General features: G+C 36.2%; 1 protein-coding gene across 1 annotated transcript in view; it reads right to left on the bottom strand.

Moving 5' to 3' along the window:
• Positions 1–20,137, bottom strand: part of RSBN1 (round spermatid basic protein 1) — a 52,975-nt gene that overhangs the window by 27,602 nt on the left and 5,236 nt on the right. Inside the window, exon 2 of the mRNA XM_028102058.2 lies at positions 13,908–14,581. Coding sequence (XP_027957859.1) covers positions 13,908–14,581 — 674 coding nt within the window. The remainder of the gene's footprint in view (positions 1–13,907; positions 14,582–20,137) is intronic.

Raw genomic sequence — 20,137 nt, 5'->3', positions numbered from 1 at the left:
GGGCTTTAAAAAGTCTGTAACTGCAGCACATGCAAAGGAAACAATTAAGATAATTAGTGACTTGAAAACCAGATAAATCGGAAAAAGTGTGAAGAAATTAAAGTATTTAACTTGAAAAAACTGAAGTAGAAGAGTAGACTCATGCAACTTTAAATAAAAACCAGGAATTATAGGAAAGTCAGTATCATTCACTGAATGAAAGTTTACTGTATATTACATGTCAGACACTGTCCTAACCACAGATATAGCAAACCAGACCCATTCGTGGCCCCTGGAAGCTTACAGTCTAGTAGGGAGAGGCAGACACTATCTAAACAAATATTTAATTATAAGCTGTGACAAGTCCTCAAAATGGAATGAATAAGCCACTGTAAAAGAGAACAAGGGATCCTGATTTAGAGAATAAAGTGTTCCTCGAAATAAACATGGAGTTGAAATCTGTAAAACAAGTTTAAAGGAAACAAAACCCCTTAAGAATCACCCTTTCCAAGATCTAAAAGAAAGCTAATGGGGGCGTCTGGGTGGCTCAGTCGTTAAGCATCTGCCTTCGGCTCAGGTCATGATCCCGGGGTCCTGGGATCGAGCCCCGCATCGGGCTCCCTGCTCCGTGGGAAGCCTGCTTCTCCCTCTCCCACTCCCCCTGCTTGTGTTCCCTCTCTCGCTGTGTCTCTCTCTGTCAAATAAATAAATAAAATCTTTAAAAAAAAAAAAAGAAGAAAGAAAATTAACAATGCTAAACACAGAAAGCAAAAGAAAAAATAAGGATGAGGCTGGATAAATGAGCTGTAGCTGGATTAGAAGAGCCTTGAAGACTACTGTTAAAGATTTGGGAAATCACTAAAGGATCTAAAGTAGTTAAGGAAAAGTTATCAATTTGCTTTTGTCTTTTCAGGGCAGAGGGGGCTTGGGGTTTTTGTATTTGTTTCATTTTCCCAGAGGAGTACTGAAAGAGATTTAGGCTTGAAACGATAAACTAAGTTAGTAACAGTGCAGATGATTAGAAAATGATAAAGAAAAAAGATTTGAAAAATATCCAGGAGATAAAATTGCCAGGACTTGGGAGACAGACTGGATATGATAGGGCAGAGAAAGGAATGTCAAAGATGTCTCCCAGGTTCTGACCTTTGCAGGGAGATACAGAAACCACTCTTTCTACTGAAGGCCCACCGCCAGGTTTGGGTGGGAAGGTAATATGTTGAAGTTTGAACATGATGAGCTTCAATTGTGTGGTGGGCTGAATAATGGCCCCCAAAGATATCTAGATATGTAGGTCCTAATCTCTGGAACCTGTGAATATGACCTTATATGGCAAAAAAAACTTTGTAGTTGTGAATAAGTTAAGAATCTTGAAATAGGGAGGGTAGCCTAATCTATCCAGGTAAGCCCTAAATGTAATCACAGGCATTCTTATGAGGAGGAGGCACAGGGAGATCTGCAGAGAAGGCGATACAATGATGGAAGCAGAGGAGGAGTGATGTACTTTTTGCAGATGGAGGAAGGGGCCACAAACTAGGAAATACAGAAGGCTACCAGAAGCTAAAATACACAAAAAACCAACAAAACCCAAATTTGCCTTCAGAGCCTTCAGAACTGTAAGAAACTGTAAGTTTGTATTGTTTTAAGGCACTATGTTTATGGTAATTTGTTACAGGAGCAATAGGTACTAATACCAAGTAGCTCTAAAACACCCAAGTGGGTATGTCAAAAGGGCAGCTGGGTCTGAAATCAAGTGGTTTGGACTGAGGATATAAATCCTAGTCATTGGCTACAGAACATATATAGTTCAAAGAACAGGGGTCTTTGCCTAGGAACATCCAATTTAAAAGGCACCAAAGGAGAAGAAAAGCTGACAAAAAAGAATGTAAAGGAATTGTCAAGGGGTCAGAGAGGTTAAAAAGAAAACCAAGACAACACGGTATAATAAAAGTTAAAATAATATATTTCAAGAAGTTTGGTCAAAATGTTGCTGAGACTTCAGTGAAATGAAGATGAAAAATGCCCATTGGTGACCTTGGCAAGAGAGGTTTTTCAGAGAAAGTATGACAGCAGAAACAAAATCGGTGATCTGAGGAGAGATGAGAAAATGTGGACAGCAAGTGTAAACAATTCTTTCAAGAAATTAGACTGTGAAAATAAAAAAGGTTGGTAGTGAGAGGAGAAAATAAGATCAAGAGAGAATTTTCTTAAATGGAAAGACTGAGCAACCCTCAATAGGGTTGTATAAACTTTTATTCCCCCTAGCACTGTAAGAAAGTATAATGCTGCCCCACAGCCTAATAGAATGTTATCAAACTTTTGGATTTTTACTAATTTGGTAAGTAAAAACTACCATCTTAGTAGTTTTAATTTCACTTTCTTAGGAATGAAGCTGTGTATCTTTTCAAATAAGAGAATTAAAGGGCCTTTTGCATTTCTTTTTCTGTGAACTATCCATTCATATGCCTGCTTATATTTAAATTGGGCAACTAGTATTTATTTCTCTTATCTAATTCTAGAACCCTTAATAATTTAGGAAAGTTGATCCTCTGTATGAATTGTATACAATTTTCCACAATCTGTCTTTTGACTGCGTTGACAGTGATTTTTCTTTTGTTTTGGTCATAGTCAGAAAGACCTTTTGAACTACAAAGTCATGAAAGAATTCTTCCATGTTTTCTTCTATTACATTAATGTCTCCATTTTCCACATTTAAATCTCTGATCACATTGGGAATTTATCTTGGTATCCAGGGATATGGATACAAAGATGAATTCTAGATAAGTACCCTGATGTCCCAACACTATCATCTCTCTGCCATCAGTGATTTCAGATACCATCATTTTTATGTATCAAATGCCTGTATGTATTTGGGCCTATTTCTAGACTTACTTTTCTGTTTCACTGAATAATGTTCATAAACTAATATACACTTATTTAATCACTAAATCTTTAGAATGTATTGGTATCTGATAGGGTACTCCTCCACCACTACTTTTCTTTATCATTCTGATGTTGGTTCTTCTTAATCCAAAAATATATCTTTCCATCTAAGTCTTCTTTAGTGTGAGGTCTTAATGGGAAGAATCTGGTAAAGGTGAAAAGGTGAAAAGGACTGCTATTTAAACATGGCAGACAGAACAAAAGATTTATGTCTATTCCTTATCAAAACCCACCAAGTGAGAGTAAAACAAAGGCCATAAATCCCAGAAGCTCAAAGAGAACAGAAGTAAAAAAATGACAGATACAAGTTAGCAAACCAGTTTTTACAAGGGGAAAAGTGTACAGGGGAATTAGCCAACTGAGAACTCTGAATACTGAGTACCTACATAGAAGATAACCAAAAAATCAGTTTGAGCTACAGAATCATGGAAAGGCTAAGCAGAAGGTGGGAAACAAAGCATGGAACTAAAAAACGAGAAAGATGGGATTAAAATTTGTATAAGTATTAGTTAGACCCCTCTACTTATGTTCCCCACTCCCTGCCCCATCCCACATCCTTATCCTATCTTGTGGAGAAAGTGAACAAAAGAGACTATGGAAAACAAAGATACCAGGCACAAATATGAAAGAAAGCCATTACACTGACAACAGACAAGTAAAATTCCATATATTGAACAATGAACTCACCTACCTACTTCCATAGTTCAACTCCAAGAATTCTAGCAAACAGATATATAACCTACTCTATTCCCCTGGCAAAAATGTGGTACAGTCTTAGCTGTAGAAATTAAAGGCCCCAGAGAGAAGATCTCTAAATGTTGCTATTTGGAGCTTTTCTTACAATGATATGGCCAGATTCCCTACCCAGTCATCAAATGGCCAATCCCACCTTTGTGCCCACAGTTTCTAACCAGTTTTGTACTAACACATATTTCAATATAAACAGATCACCAGACATTTGAAGAAAATACATAAACAAGATTAAAACAAAAAGAACTCGATGAAACAAACTACAAGAAAATTTCAAAACAATTACTAATATCATCAAAGAGATGAAAGATGATATTGCATCCATGAAACAGTTAAGTTATTTAAATTAAAAAAAAAGAACAAGGTCTTAAATTCAAAACATTACAGTTGAAATAAATCAACAGGAGGAAAAGAAGATAGTTAAATCTCCCCAGAAAGTAGAACAAAAAGACAAAGAAGAATAAAAGGAAAAATTTAGAGGTTCAGCCAGGAGGCCTAATATCCAACTAATAAAAGTTTCAGGAAAGAAGAACAGCAGATACTGAGGTAAGGAAATTAACAAAGAAATAATACAAGAAAACTTACCCAAACAAAAAGATATGCATTTCCATATTGAGAAGGCCTAAATACTCATCAGAGTGAATATAAAAGGACTCATACCAATGAAATCTGAGAAAATCATGTGGGTTGGAGGTGGTCTTCAACTGTATTGATAACACTTTATTTCTTGGGTCAAGTGGTTAGAACACAGGTATCTTTATACCTCTATGTATGTCTGAAATATTTCACAGTAAATTAAAAAACAAAACCCAATTTAAAAAAAATCTCAAGGCACATTATCCTCAGTATTCTGAAATTCTGCAGTAAAGAGGTTTTAAAATAAGTTTCCAGAGAGGGGAAAAAAAACACCTAAAAATATAAGGACTCATTATGATACTGGATTTCTCAGTAGCAGTACTAGAAGCTTAAATAAAGACACTTTGCCTTTATAAACCTCAAGGAAATGATCTCCAACCAAGAATGCCACACCTATCTGAACTACCCAAAATATGTAATGGTAGAATAAAGACTTTAAACACGTGAAATCTCATTTGAATCACTGAATTCGGTCAACAGAATAGTCATGGAATCCCAGGACATGAGAAAAGGCAAACAGAAATCCCAGGGCATCCATGTATAGGATACAGTGCACGCGCACACACACACACACACACACATATATGTAGAGGATACCTCTACATATATTCCTGTTGCAACACTGTAATATTACAAAACTGTACACAACCTAAATGTATAAGAACAGGAGAACAGTGATATAATCACACAAAAAAATACCAAAAATAGCAGTTAAAATGAATGAACTAGAGTTACGTGTATCAACATAATTCTCTAAAGCAATGCTGAAGTGAACCAATCTGCAGAATGATACATGCAAAATACTATTTATAAAGTGTTAAATCATACAAAATAGTTTTATATAGTCTGTATGTTCATACATGTATAGCAAAATATTAGAAGGTGCATAGAGAAATCACAAATTCAGAAGAAAGATTTACTTCTGGGGAGAAAAAGAGCTTAGTATTTTATTATAAATGAAGGAAATATAAAGAATTCACTTAATATAATTTGCACTTTATATGGGAATGGAGAGGGAAAAGATTAAAGGGGTGGGGGTGTGTAAAGATCCTAAGCAAACGGATGCAGTTTCTTTTTCGGATGATGAAAAAGTTCTAGAAATGGATAATGGTGATGGTTGTATAACATTGTAAAAGCACTTAATGCCAATGAATTATACACCTAAAAATAGTTAAACAGTAATTTTGTTATCTATATTTTGTGACAATCCTAAGCAAAGTGAGGAGTGGAATCTAGAGCACAGGTGAAAGATTAGCTTTTGAGGAGGAGGTGGGATTTCTATTTTAACAGGAGGGAATACAGAAAAGATGTATACAGATAAAGAGTTTGAAGAACAAACAAGCAAGGTGACCAAAGAAAAGCAGCAAACTTCCCAATGTTGAGGGCTCACTGGCAGCCTTATGAAACCTTAAGAACAGACAAGTTCCTGAATAATTATCAAACCAAAAGTGATTTTCTAAAACATTTGTAGTATGTTGGGCGCCTGGGTGGCTCAGTCGTTAAGCATCTGCCTTCGGCTCAGGTCATGATCCCAGGGTCCTGGGATCGAGCGCCGCATCAGGCTCCCTGCTCCACGGGAAGTCAGCTTCTCCCTCTCCTACTCCCCCTGCTTGTGTTCCCTCTCTCGCTGCATCTCTCTCTGTCAAATAAATAAAACCTTTAAAAAAACAAAAAATTTGTACTATGGAGAGGTTAGACAAGATTATCTCTAAGAGCCCCTGGTTTATGATTTCTATGAAATTCTAAAAGGATGATCTACAGGTCAAATGAAGGAAAACACAGTAATGCTAGATGGTATATATTTTCAAAAGCTTCTTAAATTTGCCTGATCATAGGATTTGAATCACCTGAGGTATTTATCTCAGGTCTCCCTCCACACCTAATCATAATTTCCAGGAGAGGAACCTGAGATTCTAAATATGTGTTTGGAACCAGAAACCTCAGATTATTCTTAGGATCTGGCAAGTTTGAAAAACTCCGGCCTGGAAATGACACTCAAAAGCAAAGAACAAGTTGAGGAGACGAGTTATTAGGAGGACTAGAGGGAGGTGAGACTAAAGAACAGAAAAACTAAGTAAGCCTGCCATGAGAGCAAGAGACAGAATGCCAGAGAAAACTCAATTAGTAAAATCAGAAGGCAAAGAGGGAACGGAAAAGGATTGTGGAATCAAGGGAGAAAATGCCTGTTAACAAAATAGTGGTTAGCTTTGCATGCATTTAAAAAAATTCTTATGATATCCATAAAAGTTTAAGCCATTACATTTGAAACCACATATTGCTCTGTCAGTACTTTATATAATTCTTTAGATTAGAAACTTAACTTCATGGGACACCTGGGTGGCTTAGGCAGTTAAGCGTCCAACTCTTGGTTTCGGCTTGGGTCATGTTCTCTGGGTCCTGGCATTAAGCCCCGTGGGGCTCTGCACTCAGCAGGGAGTCGCTTGGGATTCTCTCCCTCTGCCCCTCCCCCGCTCATGTGCACACACCCTCTCTCTCTCACACAAATAAGATCTTTAAAAAGAAACTTCACAGTTATCCTGTATCAACTGCTAAGAGTGAAATAAGCTCAACTGTGCTCCAAATACATACACTTTTTAATAAGGACAGTCATAAGTCAGTTAAAAACTTAGAAGATAGCAGTTTTATTCATAACTGCCAAAACTTGGAAACAACCAAGATGTCCTTCAGTAGGCAAATGGATAACTGTAGTATATCCAGACAAAATATTATTCAAAAAAAAAAAAGAGCTATCAATCCATGAAAAAAAACATAGAAGAGCCTTAAATGCATATTATTAGGTGAAAGAAGCCAATTTGAAAAGGCTATATACTATTTGATTCCAACTATTTTACATTCTGGAAAAGGCAAAACTACAGAGACAGTAAAAAGATTAGTGTTTGCCCGGGGTTGGGAGAGGAAGGAAAGGATGAAGAGGCAGAGCACAGAGGATTTTTAAGATGCGAAAATACTCTGTGTACTACCATAGAGATGGATATATGTCATTATACATTAGTCCAAACCCATAGAAGTATACCACCAAGAATGAACTATAATGTAAACTATGGGCTTTGGATGATTATGATGAATCAATGGAGGTTCATCACCTGTAATAAATGTACCATGGGGAAGGTCGGGGGGGCGGTGTGGATGTTAATAATGAGGAAGTCTGTGCACAGATGGGGGCAGAGAGTATACAGGAAATCTCTGTACCTTCCCCTCAATTTTGCCATGAACCTAAAACTAATCTAAAAAAGAAATTCTTAAAAACACACACACAAACACACAAAACACTTAGAAGAACATAAAGTCAGAAATACACTATATGGACATGCCCCCCCACCCAAGTGAAGGGTAATTATTCTACAGAACTCATGTTTTAGGAAGAAGCCTGATTGGTTTTTTTGTTTTTTAAAGATTTATTTATTTATTTATTTGACAGAGAGAGAGAGACACAGCGAGAGAGGGAACACGAGCAGGGAGAGTGGGAGAGGAGAAGCAGGCTTCCTGCGGAGCAAGGAGCCCGATGCGGCGCTCGATCCCAGGACCCTGGGATCATGACCTGAGCCGAAGGCAGATGCTTAACGGCTGAGCCACCCAGGCGCCCCAAAGCCTGATTGTTTAAAAAACAGAAAGGAAAGAGCTAGCCAGCAATCTTCCTTAACTTTGTGATCTGTGAATAGAAAGGCATTCCTACTTTAAAACACACAGTGAAAAAGCAGAGTGAGTCAAAATGAGTTTATTATAAGCTGTACGTAGAATGAGAGGAAAAAGAGATCGAAACCTACCATTCCTATGCTGGTTTATTTTATAAAGCCAGCTACTTAAAACATTTATTTCTCCTTTTATATAACACACTGATGTGTAGTTCATAAAGAGTTTCTCAGTTATTTAACATCTACAAAGCACTCTTCTAGTTCGACTCTCTTAATTAGTACTACCAATTCACCATAAAATGTTAATTATATTGATCAAAGATGAGGAGCACCTAATAAACCCATTTGAGGCCTTACCACAACACACAATGAAGAAATAACATTTGCTGATTTTCTCTGGAACAAAAGACATTACCCTTTTATAGTAATAAAAGTAATATTTGTAAGAACTTCCACCACCACCTAAAGTTAAAGATCTATGATCCTCAGTAAAAGACTTCAACATTGTATGTATACAGAAATTTTTTTTAAGCAGAACTTAAAATATGCACATCTGTCAGATAAAGAAAACAAAATCTGGGTGCCTGGGTGGTTCAGTTGGTTAAGCGACTGCCTTCAGCTCAGGTCATGATCCTGGAGTCTCAGGATCGAGTCCCACAACAGGCTCCCTGCTCAGCAGGGAGTCTGCTTCTCCCTCTGACCCCCCCCCATGCTCTCTCTAAAATAAATAAATCTTTAAAAAAAAACAAAAAACAAAATCTTATCATGATAGATAGGCTTTTTTAATCAATTGCCTCTCTCGCCAGCACATACATATACACACCCTTCAATTACCTAGTCACTCTAAGGTGAAAATAATCTCAATGGCAATATTTAAAACAACTCCTCCTTTAATTTCACTATACTTTTAGTGTTTTAGTGTTTCTTCGTGTTGCTTTGGCTTGCAATTCCTGTATAGAATTTACAGTCTATAGCCTTGCCGGCTCATGACCAGCAGTATCAGCATCACCTGGAAACTCATCAGAAATGCAGACTATAAAGCCCAAACCCAGACCGATAAAATCAAACTCTGCATTTCATATACACATTAAAACTTGCTAACCCTCACCTGTAGGATTTAATTCCACTCAGTGACAGAAGAAAAAATAATTCCTCTTTGAAGATCTGCCACTATTTAACCTTTGGGAAGGTCATAACCAAAATGTGACCTTCTTCATCTGTAAAATGAAGGGTTGGAAATGGCCCCCACCTACTCTAAAATCCTGTTAGTCCATAAGATGGCTGGAAGACTATTATAATTGCAAGACATAGCACCTAACCAAAAAAATCCTAAATTATACTTATTCCTAAAACATATATGTATTTTAGGGAGAAACAGATTTCTAAGTGGACACTAATTTTTTTCTTCATTAACCAACCAAAAGATTCCACAAACTTTTTAGTCAAAATTGTTACTTAGCCAATGATTATTTAAAACTTAATCAGATCTGAATAATCCTACAAAATTATAAAAATACCATACATATATGTGTTAATACATATGTAGTTCTTTAGATTAGAAACGCAACTTTACTAAGTTATCCTGTATCAACTGATGAACGTAATCAAATTTGAGGATCAGCTTGGTGCTTCAGTTGATATTTATCATGAACTTATTACCTCCGTTGGTGTTAGGATATTTGAGTTTTACAGAATACGGAAAGAAAAAAAAAAAAACACCTTTATGTGCATCCTAACTTTGCCACCACAATTTAAAAATATAAAAATAACAGAAGCTATAATTATTCCTGCACAAAACAAGCCTACATTTTCCTTCCTTCAACTACTGCAGATAAGTTCTAAAGGAGTGCTTCCCATACCTTAATGTGTATATGAATCACCTGCAAATCTTGTTAAAATGCAGAATCTGATTCAGAAGATGTGGGCAGGGGTCTGAATGCCAAGTTCATACACAGAGAAAGTAGTAAGCTTCTAAAAAAGCCCCATAAATAATAGTATTTAGCCATGGTTTGCATCTTGATAAGCACTGGTTTCCAATTAAATTCCTAACTGAGCAACTTCACATTTTCCCCTTATCTTACTTGATCCCTCCTATGAACGTGATACTTAATTACTCCATCATTCTTAAAACCTAGAAAATTTGTATCCTCATTTTCCTTCTACCTTTCTTCTTGATCTTTCCCACGTTCCTCATACTTACATGTGGGTGCATCACAGGATTCCATTCTTAGCTTCATCTCTTTTCCACTCTAATGCTGTGCCTGGATCACCTATATGCTAATGGATCCAATTGCTGCATTTCCAGCCTACATATGTCTCCCAGTCTTAGATCCACACATTCAACTACCTAATAGATGTTTCTAACCTTTAGTCTTCACAGGCACTTCCAACACAAAGTATCTCTAACTGAACTCTTCATCAACACCTTCCACCCCCAGAAACCAGCTTTTTCAACCCTGTATTAACTTCGTGACCAGCACCCACCATCTGCCCATCTGTCCAAACCATATTTTAAAACTCTATCCTTCTCCCTCACCAAACTGCAATTAATCCCATCTTCTAATTATTTCTCAAATTTCATTCCTTCCTCTCTAGTGTATCATTTGTGACATGGATCATTTCTGACTTGGTTACCATAGTAACCTAGCCAGTCTTCTTGCTTCCAATCTCATTTTCGTCCTCAATCTCATCCTTCACATTCCTATGTAATCTTGGCAAACATAACTTGATAGTACTCCCCTACGAAAATTCACCAATGATTTCCCCATTACCTTTAGGAAAAAGTACTAACTTTCTTTCGGCACATCATATAAAGCTCTTCACCATCTTGATTTTTTTTTCTCGTCTCAATTCCCACCACCCCTCAACAGTCAACATGTACTCTTGCCATGTCAGGCTAGCTGCAGCTCCCTGAAAGTACCACATTCTCTAATGTCTCTGTGTGTTTGCATAGGCTGTTTTTCCTTTGCTTAAAATGCCCTTATTAAGCTAAGTACTAATCTTCTTTTAAGACTCTACTCAAGCATCACATGCTTTAAACTGCCCCTTCTAATCACCTCAAGTCTGTTAGGTAACACCGCAAACTGTGCTCCCTCTATTACACGGTTTTCCCTATGCAGCATACTTCTATTCGAATACTTAGCAAATTGTATTATAATTGCTGGTCTATTCATCTCCACCAGACTGAGCTCATCAATTAGTCCTTTTAGGAACAGAATGTCCAGTACATGGTTTGCTGAGGGGCACCGGGTGGCACAATCGCTTAAGTGTCCTGCTCTTGGTTGTGGCTCAGGTCGTGATCTCAGTGTCCTGGTATCAGGCCTTGCATGGGGCTCCGCGGAGTCGTCAGACTCTCTTTCCCTCTTCCTCTGCCCCTCCCTGCTGCATGCTCACTCACTCATTCTCTCTCTCTCAAATAAATAATCTTTAAACAATAAATGAAAAATAAGTGTTTGCTAAATAAACTACCTTGAAATAATAGTCATGAATAATTATCATGGCTACATATTTAAACTATAAATAACTTCCAAAAACTGTCCAAGGTAACAAAAGTTTCTTCAGTTTCTTCATAGGCTTAACAGAACTTTAAAAGACTTCATTAAACAAAGAAGTCCAAAATATTTAAGGTATTCACTTAATTCCCAACAATCTAAAAGTATTTGTTAAAAATTAACAGCCTTCTCAATACTGTGTTAAACTAAGATTATTTTAATTTCACTAACGACTGGTAGACAAATAAAAGCACTGGTCTCTTTTCCAATGGCTGAAGTAAAGAAGTGTGGTAAAATGAAAGGCATATTGTTCAGGTGGCCTAGGTTAGCACTGTGACTTCCTACTTACTAGCTACGTGAACTTGGATAACAATGAACATCTCCAGGCTTCAGTTCCTTCAAAGGAAAACAGAGATAAAATTGCTTACCTACACCATAGGTTGTTTCAAATATTGTTATGAATATGAAAATATTTCTATAAACCATGAACTGCTAAATAAATGTCAACTATTGTGTTAGCTTCCATACTAACAACTGCCAAATATTTGACAGGTGCAAATTTAAAGTTCCATGGACTACTTCAACCTCCATACCCACCCCATACTTCTCCAACGACTGAAAATTCATAAATAAAATTAAGTTCTAGGATTACCACAGCACAAGACTTAGTCAGTAGTCCTCAATATTCTTATCTGGTTGAAGGCGTAAAGATATCTAATTTAATAATAATCTCAGATGTTCTTAAGAAGAGGTTTTTTTTATAAATCTCAAAGTAAATCCCAAGGTAAGTTGTTGGTACAGTCATTTAAATTTCAGCTCCATTTTAAAAAATTAATCGGAGGACAAAAATCAGCAGGGAATATGTAGAGATACCTTCTTTTATTAACTATTTAGATTGGGTACTATTGACAAATAAGCTTGATCTACTATAGACTCACTAACATGAAAGTTAAAAAGCCACCACTACAAAACCAAGACTTTTTTTCACCCGTATTTCTGGCTTATTTCTCAGATATGCTTGTTGGTCTATCAATCAGAAGAGAAAATTTGCTGCATTTTCTAAACTAAAAAAGTGATGAAGCATGTTAATTCTGCTCTCAGCAATATCTTTCTTTGTTAAATAGGGACTTACGGGGATTATGGCCTATATCAGGAAAACTGTTTTTTGTCCCTTCTCTGTAATATTTATAAAAATAGGATTCTTAACCTTCAAAGGGCAAAACTCCTTAAAAAAAAAAAAGTAAAAGAAAATCTACTACAAAAGTCAGCACTTCGGTACCTGATTGTGGTAACAAGGCCAAAATCCAAGACGAAGCCCTTTATTGCACATCGTGTTCCAACGTCTTGGGCAGCCCCATCTTGCGACCTCTCCAGACTGGCTGCTCCTGTTCTCTCTACTGCAGAGAGAACTTCAATTAGAGAAATTCTGAAGCTCATGAATCTAAACTGGATACTCCCCTCACTGGAGGCAAGGATGGCAAGAATCATTAAAAAGATTCAAGTCAGAAGAGGTTTCAAATAAATCCAAGTGGCTTGAAACCACTATAATGCAGGCAGCTGAGAGTCTTATTAAGCAACAGTCTATTTACCTAAAAAAAAAAAAAAATCTTAAGAAAAAGAATGGCAGCAAATTATTAGATAACCTGAAAAAACAGGTTATATAATCATAAATCTCTAAAAAGTAAAATATTCTCCACTAAACTTGTGTTGAATTTGTATCTATGATACCAACTTATAGCTGACCATTCATGTTTATAATCCTTATGAGAAAAGGAGGTAAGAAAATAACTAGGACATGTTATTAACTTCTTTCTGTGCCCTAAAATAACTCATTGAAAAAATGGTCAAAAACCAGTGGTTAGGAAGGAGAGATTTCCCTGCTGACTTAAGCCTAGCTGCCCAAGCAAGGCTTTAGAAAAGGTCTTCACCTACAACAGTGCATAGGCAGAAGGAGCAGAGGCTATGGCGGTCTTCCTAGTGACACTTCCAAGTCACGTAAACGGGGTATGTTTCTGGGATAGACTGCCAACAAGTTACTGAAAGAAACAAAGCCGGCAAAAACCTGGCAAATAAACAGGCCAATGCCCTCGTGTGTTTATGACATAAGTAGTCTTAACTAAAGTTACCTTGATGCTACCAGATCGAAATCACATCCTCTATACTAATAGTACCTGATTTCTGAAAGACTGGATTCGTTTTCAAGCTGGTTTTCCATAAAGACTTGTAATGATGTATAACATGTATAAAGCATTTCTTAGACCAAGCAAGTAACAAGCTACATCCCAAAGAACCAGCAATTAAGATTTTTCAATTAGAGCAATAAACTAACGCTCTGAATCACCTTTACCACCATGAATTTTTATCAAAAGTGTGCTGGTATGTGCAAATGAAACAGAATGAGGTTAATACTGTCAAGAAGCTGTATTTACTAAACAATTTAACAATGATTTTATCTTACCTGAGTGTGAAAATTTGAAATGGTGGTTGTTTCGATATCTTTCTTGCCCAGAATCTCCATTTTCACAGGAGTGTTGGGGAAATTAAAAGCAAAGTAGTCCAAGAAGTCTGGGAGATAAGCAGCCGCTCCATGCACTATTGCTAAAGCATAGTAAGCAGCATTTTTCTCATTTTCACTGAATGTCAAAGCAAGAAACTCCTCAGAAAATCTCTCCATCTCCATTGGAGACAAAAATGAGAGTTCATCCATGTAAGCATGAAGGACAAGTGCACCACCATTGGACTGGTGTTCCTCGTGAATAAAGTTGCTAAATTTAGTACCTGTTTTTAAGAAATTTCTACGAATAGAATGTTCCTGGTGAGTCATAAAAGGTGTTTGTACTCCCTGGGGTACCCGATATTCTTGCATGCCCAAATTTAATCGGCACAGCTGTTCATCTTTCAGATACCTGAAGGACTCCTTATTAACTCCTGAAGTGCTATTTATTTGTCCTTGGGTGAGGATTTCCTTACTGATGCGGGTCAGGCCAGCACAGACGGTTTGTACTTCCTTATTGTACATTTTAAGGCGTCTTCCTCGCATATCTTCTCGGTGTTTCTTTTTCTTTTTCTTCTTTATTTTCTTCAAGACAAAATCATCAGCTCTCTGGGTTTTACCATTTTCATCTGGTGTTTCTGGCCACAATAATTAAAAAGAAGTTAGTTGCTAGGCCTAGTGTCAACATATAAACTTCTTACGGTATTTGATCTCAAATTAAATGGCCTATTCTCAGTTTCTCTGAATTTGCCATGACAACTTACATGTTTATAAAATGAGACAAAGATCTTAGAATACGGTAATATTCAGGGTTGAAAACTATGCTAAAAAGTAGACAATGAATACGTAAGCATATAATTTAATACGACTTGCAATGAAAAGTAAAGGAAATATCCACGTAATTTCACATCTGCCATACTGTATGGAACATCTCTTCAGTAACCACTGTAAAATCTAAACTGAAGCTTGTCATATTTTGCTATGATACATACAGGTAAATCAAACAAAGGCAAAGTAAGCTGTAAGACACCATTTTACCTACCAAACTGGATTGACTTTTCTTTTTTTGGCATTCTCATATACTGTTGTTGGAAGTATAAATCGGTACAAATTCCAAGGAGGGCAATTTGGCACCCACCAAAATGGATGTGTACACCAAAAGCCTTGCAGATATTTGTAATTATCAGACCCAGAAATTCCACTCCCAAGTAAAAATTACCTAAGAAAATAACTGAAGATACACAAAAATATCCATGACAGTTATTTAGGGACTCCCCCTTAAATGTCTATCCTAAGTAACAGGATGTTGATTAAACTCTGGTACTTACATACTGACAAAATACTACCCAGCCATTACAAGTTATATTATAAATGAAAAGAACTGATGAATTACAAGGTTACAGAATGCTTACATTGCCAATCTTCCAAGAAGCATTCTCTAACAAGTCATCTCTACCCAGTTCGGATAGCTATTCTTACCCTGTGCTTCCTTAGCGCTGTACTTCCCCTTCCTCTACCACAGAACTTACCACATTCTATGTTATCACATAGCTAATTTTCTACCTCTCCTCTAGACTGTAAGCAATCTAAGGTCAGAAATATATATCTTACCTTTCTTTCCAGGGCATCTAATGTGATATACTCTGATCCCATGTTTATAATATTAAACAATCAAACATTTATTAAGTACCCACTAAGTGCCAGGGACATTTCTGGGCACTAGGGGGATATGGTGCTAAGACAGACATAACCCCCATTCTCTTGGACTTTACAATCTAGTTTGGCAAGAAAAACAAAATATCAGTAAGCTACTCTAGGTGCTGAGGAAACTTCCCTTCGGGAGGTAACATTTAGGCTGATTCCTAAATAATAAGACAAGCCAGGCATGTTTTCTAGGGAAAAATATTCCAGGGAGAAGCAAAGAACCTATAGAGAGGAAAAAGTCTGATGGATGTACATATGTTTTGTACATGTATTACACAGAAAAGTACCTGAAGAAATACACATCAAAGTGTTAATGGTAGTTATCTAGGCTGGTAGGATTATAAATATCTAGATGTTTTCTTTTTTGCTTACCTGTATTTTCTAATTTTCTACAGTAAACACATACTACATCTATAATTAAAAGTTTATTTTTAATTTTTAAGGGATTATCATGGATTGACAAACCCAAAATAGAACAGCATCGCTCATTTACCAGTTCGAAAATATATCTAGCAAGAAATCTTATTAGGATTAAGTATCAGGTATTTCAAGTTCGATGTGGTATTTACTATATAGAATTTGTCCACCCAACAATTGTATTTCTGACATGATTCAAGTAATTCAGTGTTAAGACAGATACTTCAATTGATCCTATGACTACACCTAGGAAGAACAAATTCAATAAAATTTACAGTAAATAATTTACTTGGTATAATTTGCAAATATGATAGTTGCAGGACTCTATACAAAATCATTCCAAATCACCAAAATTTGCAAGTTGTGAAAAACTTCTGAAGAAAATATTTAAAAGTATAAGTCAGAGACTTTAAAGTGTATAGATACCAAATGACTTTCATTCTGTTTAATGTTTTTAAACAAAAAGACTTTAAACCCTTCATTTGCAAACATCACTTATAATTAAACTGAGATCATATAGCAAAATATAGATGTAATCAGACTGCTTAAATTGCCAAGAGAGAAAGAGCAGTCCATCTTTTATTCTGTATACACCTAAATTTTTGAGATTTTGTTAAAACACTTATAGTAACAGTCATTTATATTTCTTACCAAACAAAATTAATCTAAATGCTTTTCCCACATTAAAAATCGGTAATTTAGGCAATTCTCCCAAGCAACTAAATGTTAATGCCATTAAATACAAAGGTTAGACCAATTTTAAAAGTCATCTAATTACCCTCTGCTAAATGTTTTAGCAATTTCACAGGGGAAAAAAAAAAAAGAAAGAAAGAAAAGAAACTATCTCTGAATAGATCTGTTATTTTAAGCTTCAGAGGAGGTATTTGGTATGCAGAAGATGAATTGTGACCTAGATCTGCCACTGAAATTAACACCACCAAGGAGCTGCCTTGATTGTAACACATTTTCTATATTACTATCAGCTTACCAATGGTTTTTCTAACATGGCCAAGTCTCTGTGGGTTTTATTCCAAACTCATTTATATGAGAACCACTCAAATCATCAAACACAGGCCCATCAAAAAAACCATGGTACAAGGAAATGAAAAGGACCTTAAATTGATTGTAATCTCATATTTCAACATGATAAAGGTTTAAAATATGAAATAAATGTCAATCTATCTCATTAATCCTGTTTTTCAAATTTTGATTCTTAACTAAGGCTAAATATAGAAAGCTCACCTTTGTTTATAGAGAAATTTTAGACTACTTGTGTCATACCAGCTAATGAATTTCAATGAATAAACAAAATTTACCTCTGAGTTACTGTGATGACAACTAACTGAAAATGGCATATACATATACAAAGTCATTAAAGGTTATTACAGTAAGTTAGCCCTGTTGCACTATGAGAATATCAAGGTTGCCTTGCCTTGAATTAAAAACACTAATTAAAAGTCAATGTCTTTGCAATATAAATGTATCAAATCAGTATGTTGTACACCTTACACAATGTTTTTTGTCAATTATATCTCAAAAAAAAAAGAACAAAAAAAACAATGTCTAAAGTTTTCACAATCTTTCCATTCCTGGTTGACTTAGCTTTCCAACAGAGAACATATTCAGGAGGCAACGTTTTGAGTATTTCCCTACAGCGCAAAAGCTAAAATTTATTGACATCAGTTTACAGAAAAGCCAAACCACTCTATTATCTGTGATTAAGGAAAGCTTTCACATACCAAACTGTAAGAGCAAACATAAAGAGAAGTATGTTAAGTCTACAGAGGAAGATACATTTATCTGAGAAACAAATTGCTGTCTTAAAAAAAAAAAAAAAAGAGGGTCGTTCTAACTGTAACTAAATTAATGCATGACACTATCAATAAAATCCTCATAAAAGCCTGTGTCCGTTGAGTCATGAATGGATAAAGAAAATGTGGTATACGTATACGCACACACGCACGCACACACACCATGGAATATTACTCAGCCATCAAAAAGAAAGAAATTTTGCCACTTGCAACTACGGATGGAGCCAGAGTGTATTATGCTAAGTGAAGTAAATCAATCAGGGAAAAACAAATACCGTACGATTTCACTCATGTGTGGAATTTAGGAAAACAGAAGAGATGAACATATGGGAAGGGAAAAACAAGAGAGAGAGGGAAGCAAACCATAAGAGACTTAGTGACAGAGAACAAACTGAGGTTTGAGGGAGGGAAATGGGTGGCGGATGGGCTAAATGGGTGATGGGTATTAAGGAGGGTACTTGTGATGAGCACTGGGTGTTCTATGTAAGTGATGAATCACTAAATTCTACACCCGAAACTAAAATAAAATAAAATCCTCATATGTGCTAATATTATCAACTATCAAATAGCATCATTTATTTATATCACTACTTAAAGTTCTCATTAATGCAAAAAAAATTAGCTTTTTCTATCACAAAACATAAATTCGTATCACCATTCTCACACTTGAATCGTAACTTAGAACCAAAAGAAATGTAATATCCTCAATTTTTAAAACTCATGGTTTTAAAACATTTTCAAAGCAAGTACAATGTTTTATATTTTATTAATCATAATAAAGAAAAGGGCTGAAGTTGCTTCCTGAAAAGAAATTTTTTAGTCTTCCTGGGGATCCTTCCCATCCCATATAAAAACACGACTAAAAAGGCCACCGTACGTTCAGAACGCTGCCTGACTCCACCCCTCACCCCTCCACGGCACGGTGGGAAGAGTGGCTGGCTGAATTCCTATCCCTGTCCTTGTACTTCCTCCCGAAATATTACCTTTGCAACTTAATTTCTTTGTACCTTGTTCCTCATTGGTAAAATGGGGGAAAGTAACAGCACCTCCTCATAAAATCAGTGAGCAGGGTAAACGAAACAGAGCACATAAAGTACTTAAAATAGTCCTAGAATATAACAAATACTCAATACACGTTAACTACTATTACCCCAAAACAGCTGGATTGTAGAGGCAGCAGAGATGCTATAGGGGCTCTAGGAGTAGGTGCTTTACAGTTAGAGAGACCTAGCTTAATGTCCCAGCCCTACTACTTACTGCGTAGGGTCTCTGGGAACACTCATTAATCTCTTTAAACTTCCATTTTCTCGTCTTAACGTTAATTCTAGTATCTATCTCACAGAGCTATCGTTCAGGGTTAAATAAGACAATAAACATAAGGGCCTCATCACAGTACTAAGCACACAATAAGTGCTCTTTATTATCTTTAAGTGCACACTAAGTGCATCTTTATTATCATTTTCACAATATTTAATACATTCCTTGAAATTATTGGCAGTAACTCTGACATACCAAAACTAGAGACAGAAATTACTGACCTAGACTACAATGTAGTATGCCCATAAAAAGGACAAAAATCTCTGAAAGAGGGAAGAAAATTATTCACCAAGGGTCTACTTGGTATCATATATGCTACCTCATTTTAATTCTCAAACAAACCAGTGATGTAGATACGTTAAGTCCATTTTATAGGGAAGAAAACAGCTTGAAATAAGATATGTTACTTATTGTAGGCCACAAAACAAGCAGGTAAGAACCAAGATTCAAACGCTCTCCTTGTCTGATTCCAAAACTCAAACTCTTCCCATACACTATTACACTACACTCTTCCTTTCTGCCTTCTCTCTCAACTCTGAGACACTCCCTTGAGATGACCAACTAAAATTATCTGGTTACAATTAATGGACTTGAAAAGGAGGAGGAGGACCTACAATAATCTCCAATAAAAGGAGCATTACTTTATTCAACAAATATTTTACTGAGTGCCCATTACATGATAACTCTGCATGATCACAAAGATGGCATTATTTACATTATGCAAAAATTTCATGCCCTAAAGGGGCATGTGTGAAGGAACATGTCTTTCAGCACAATGATCTATCTCAGAGATTGGCAAACTTTTTCTATAAAGAGCCACATAGTAATAAGTTTTAGCGGCCCACGTAGTCTATCTCAGCTACTCTACTGTTCTAGTGTGAAAACTACCACAGACAATATATTTGAATGAGTGGAGTGATGTTCCAATTTATTTCTGGACAACAA

This window comes from Eumetopias jubatus, unplaced genomic scaffold, assembly GCF_037043125.1.
Source record: "Eumetopias jubatus isolate StellerSeaLion01/CBP00866 unplaced genomic scaffold, mEumJub1_p1.0 scaffold_4, whole genome shotgun sequence".
NCBI lineage: Eukaryota > Metazoa > Chordata > Mammalia > Carnivora > Otariidae > Eumetopias > Eumetopias jubatus.
The sequence above is the reverse complement of the archived record's forward strand: the minus strand, read 5'-3'. Positions and strand labels throughout refer to the sequence as shown.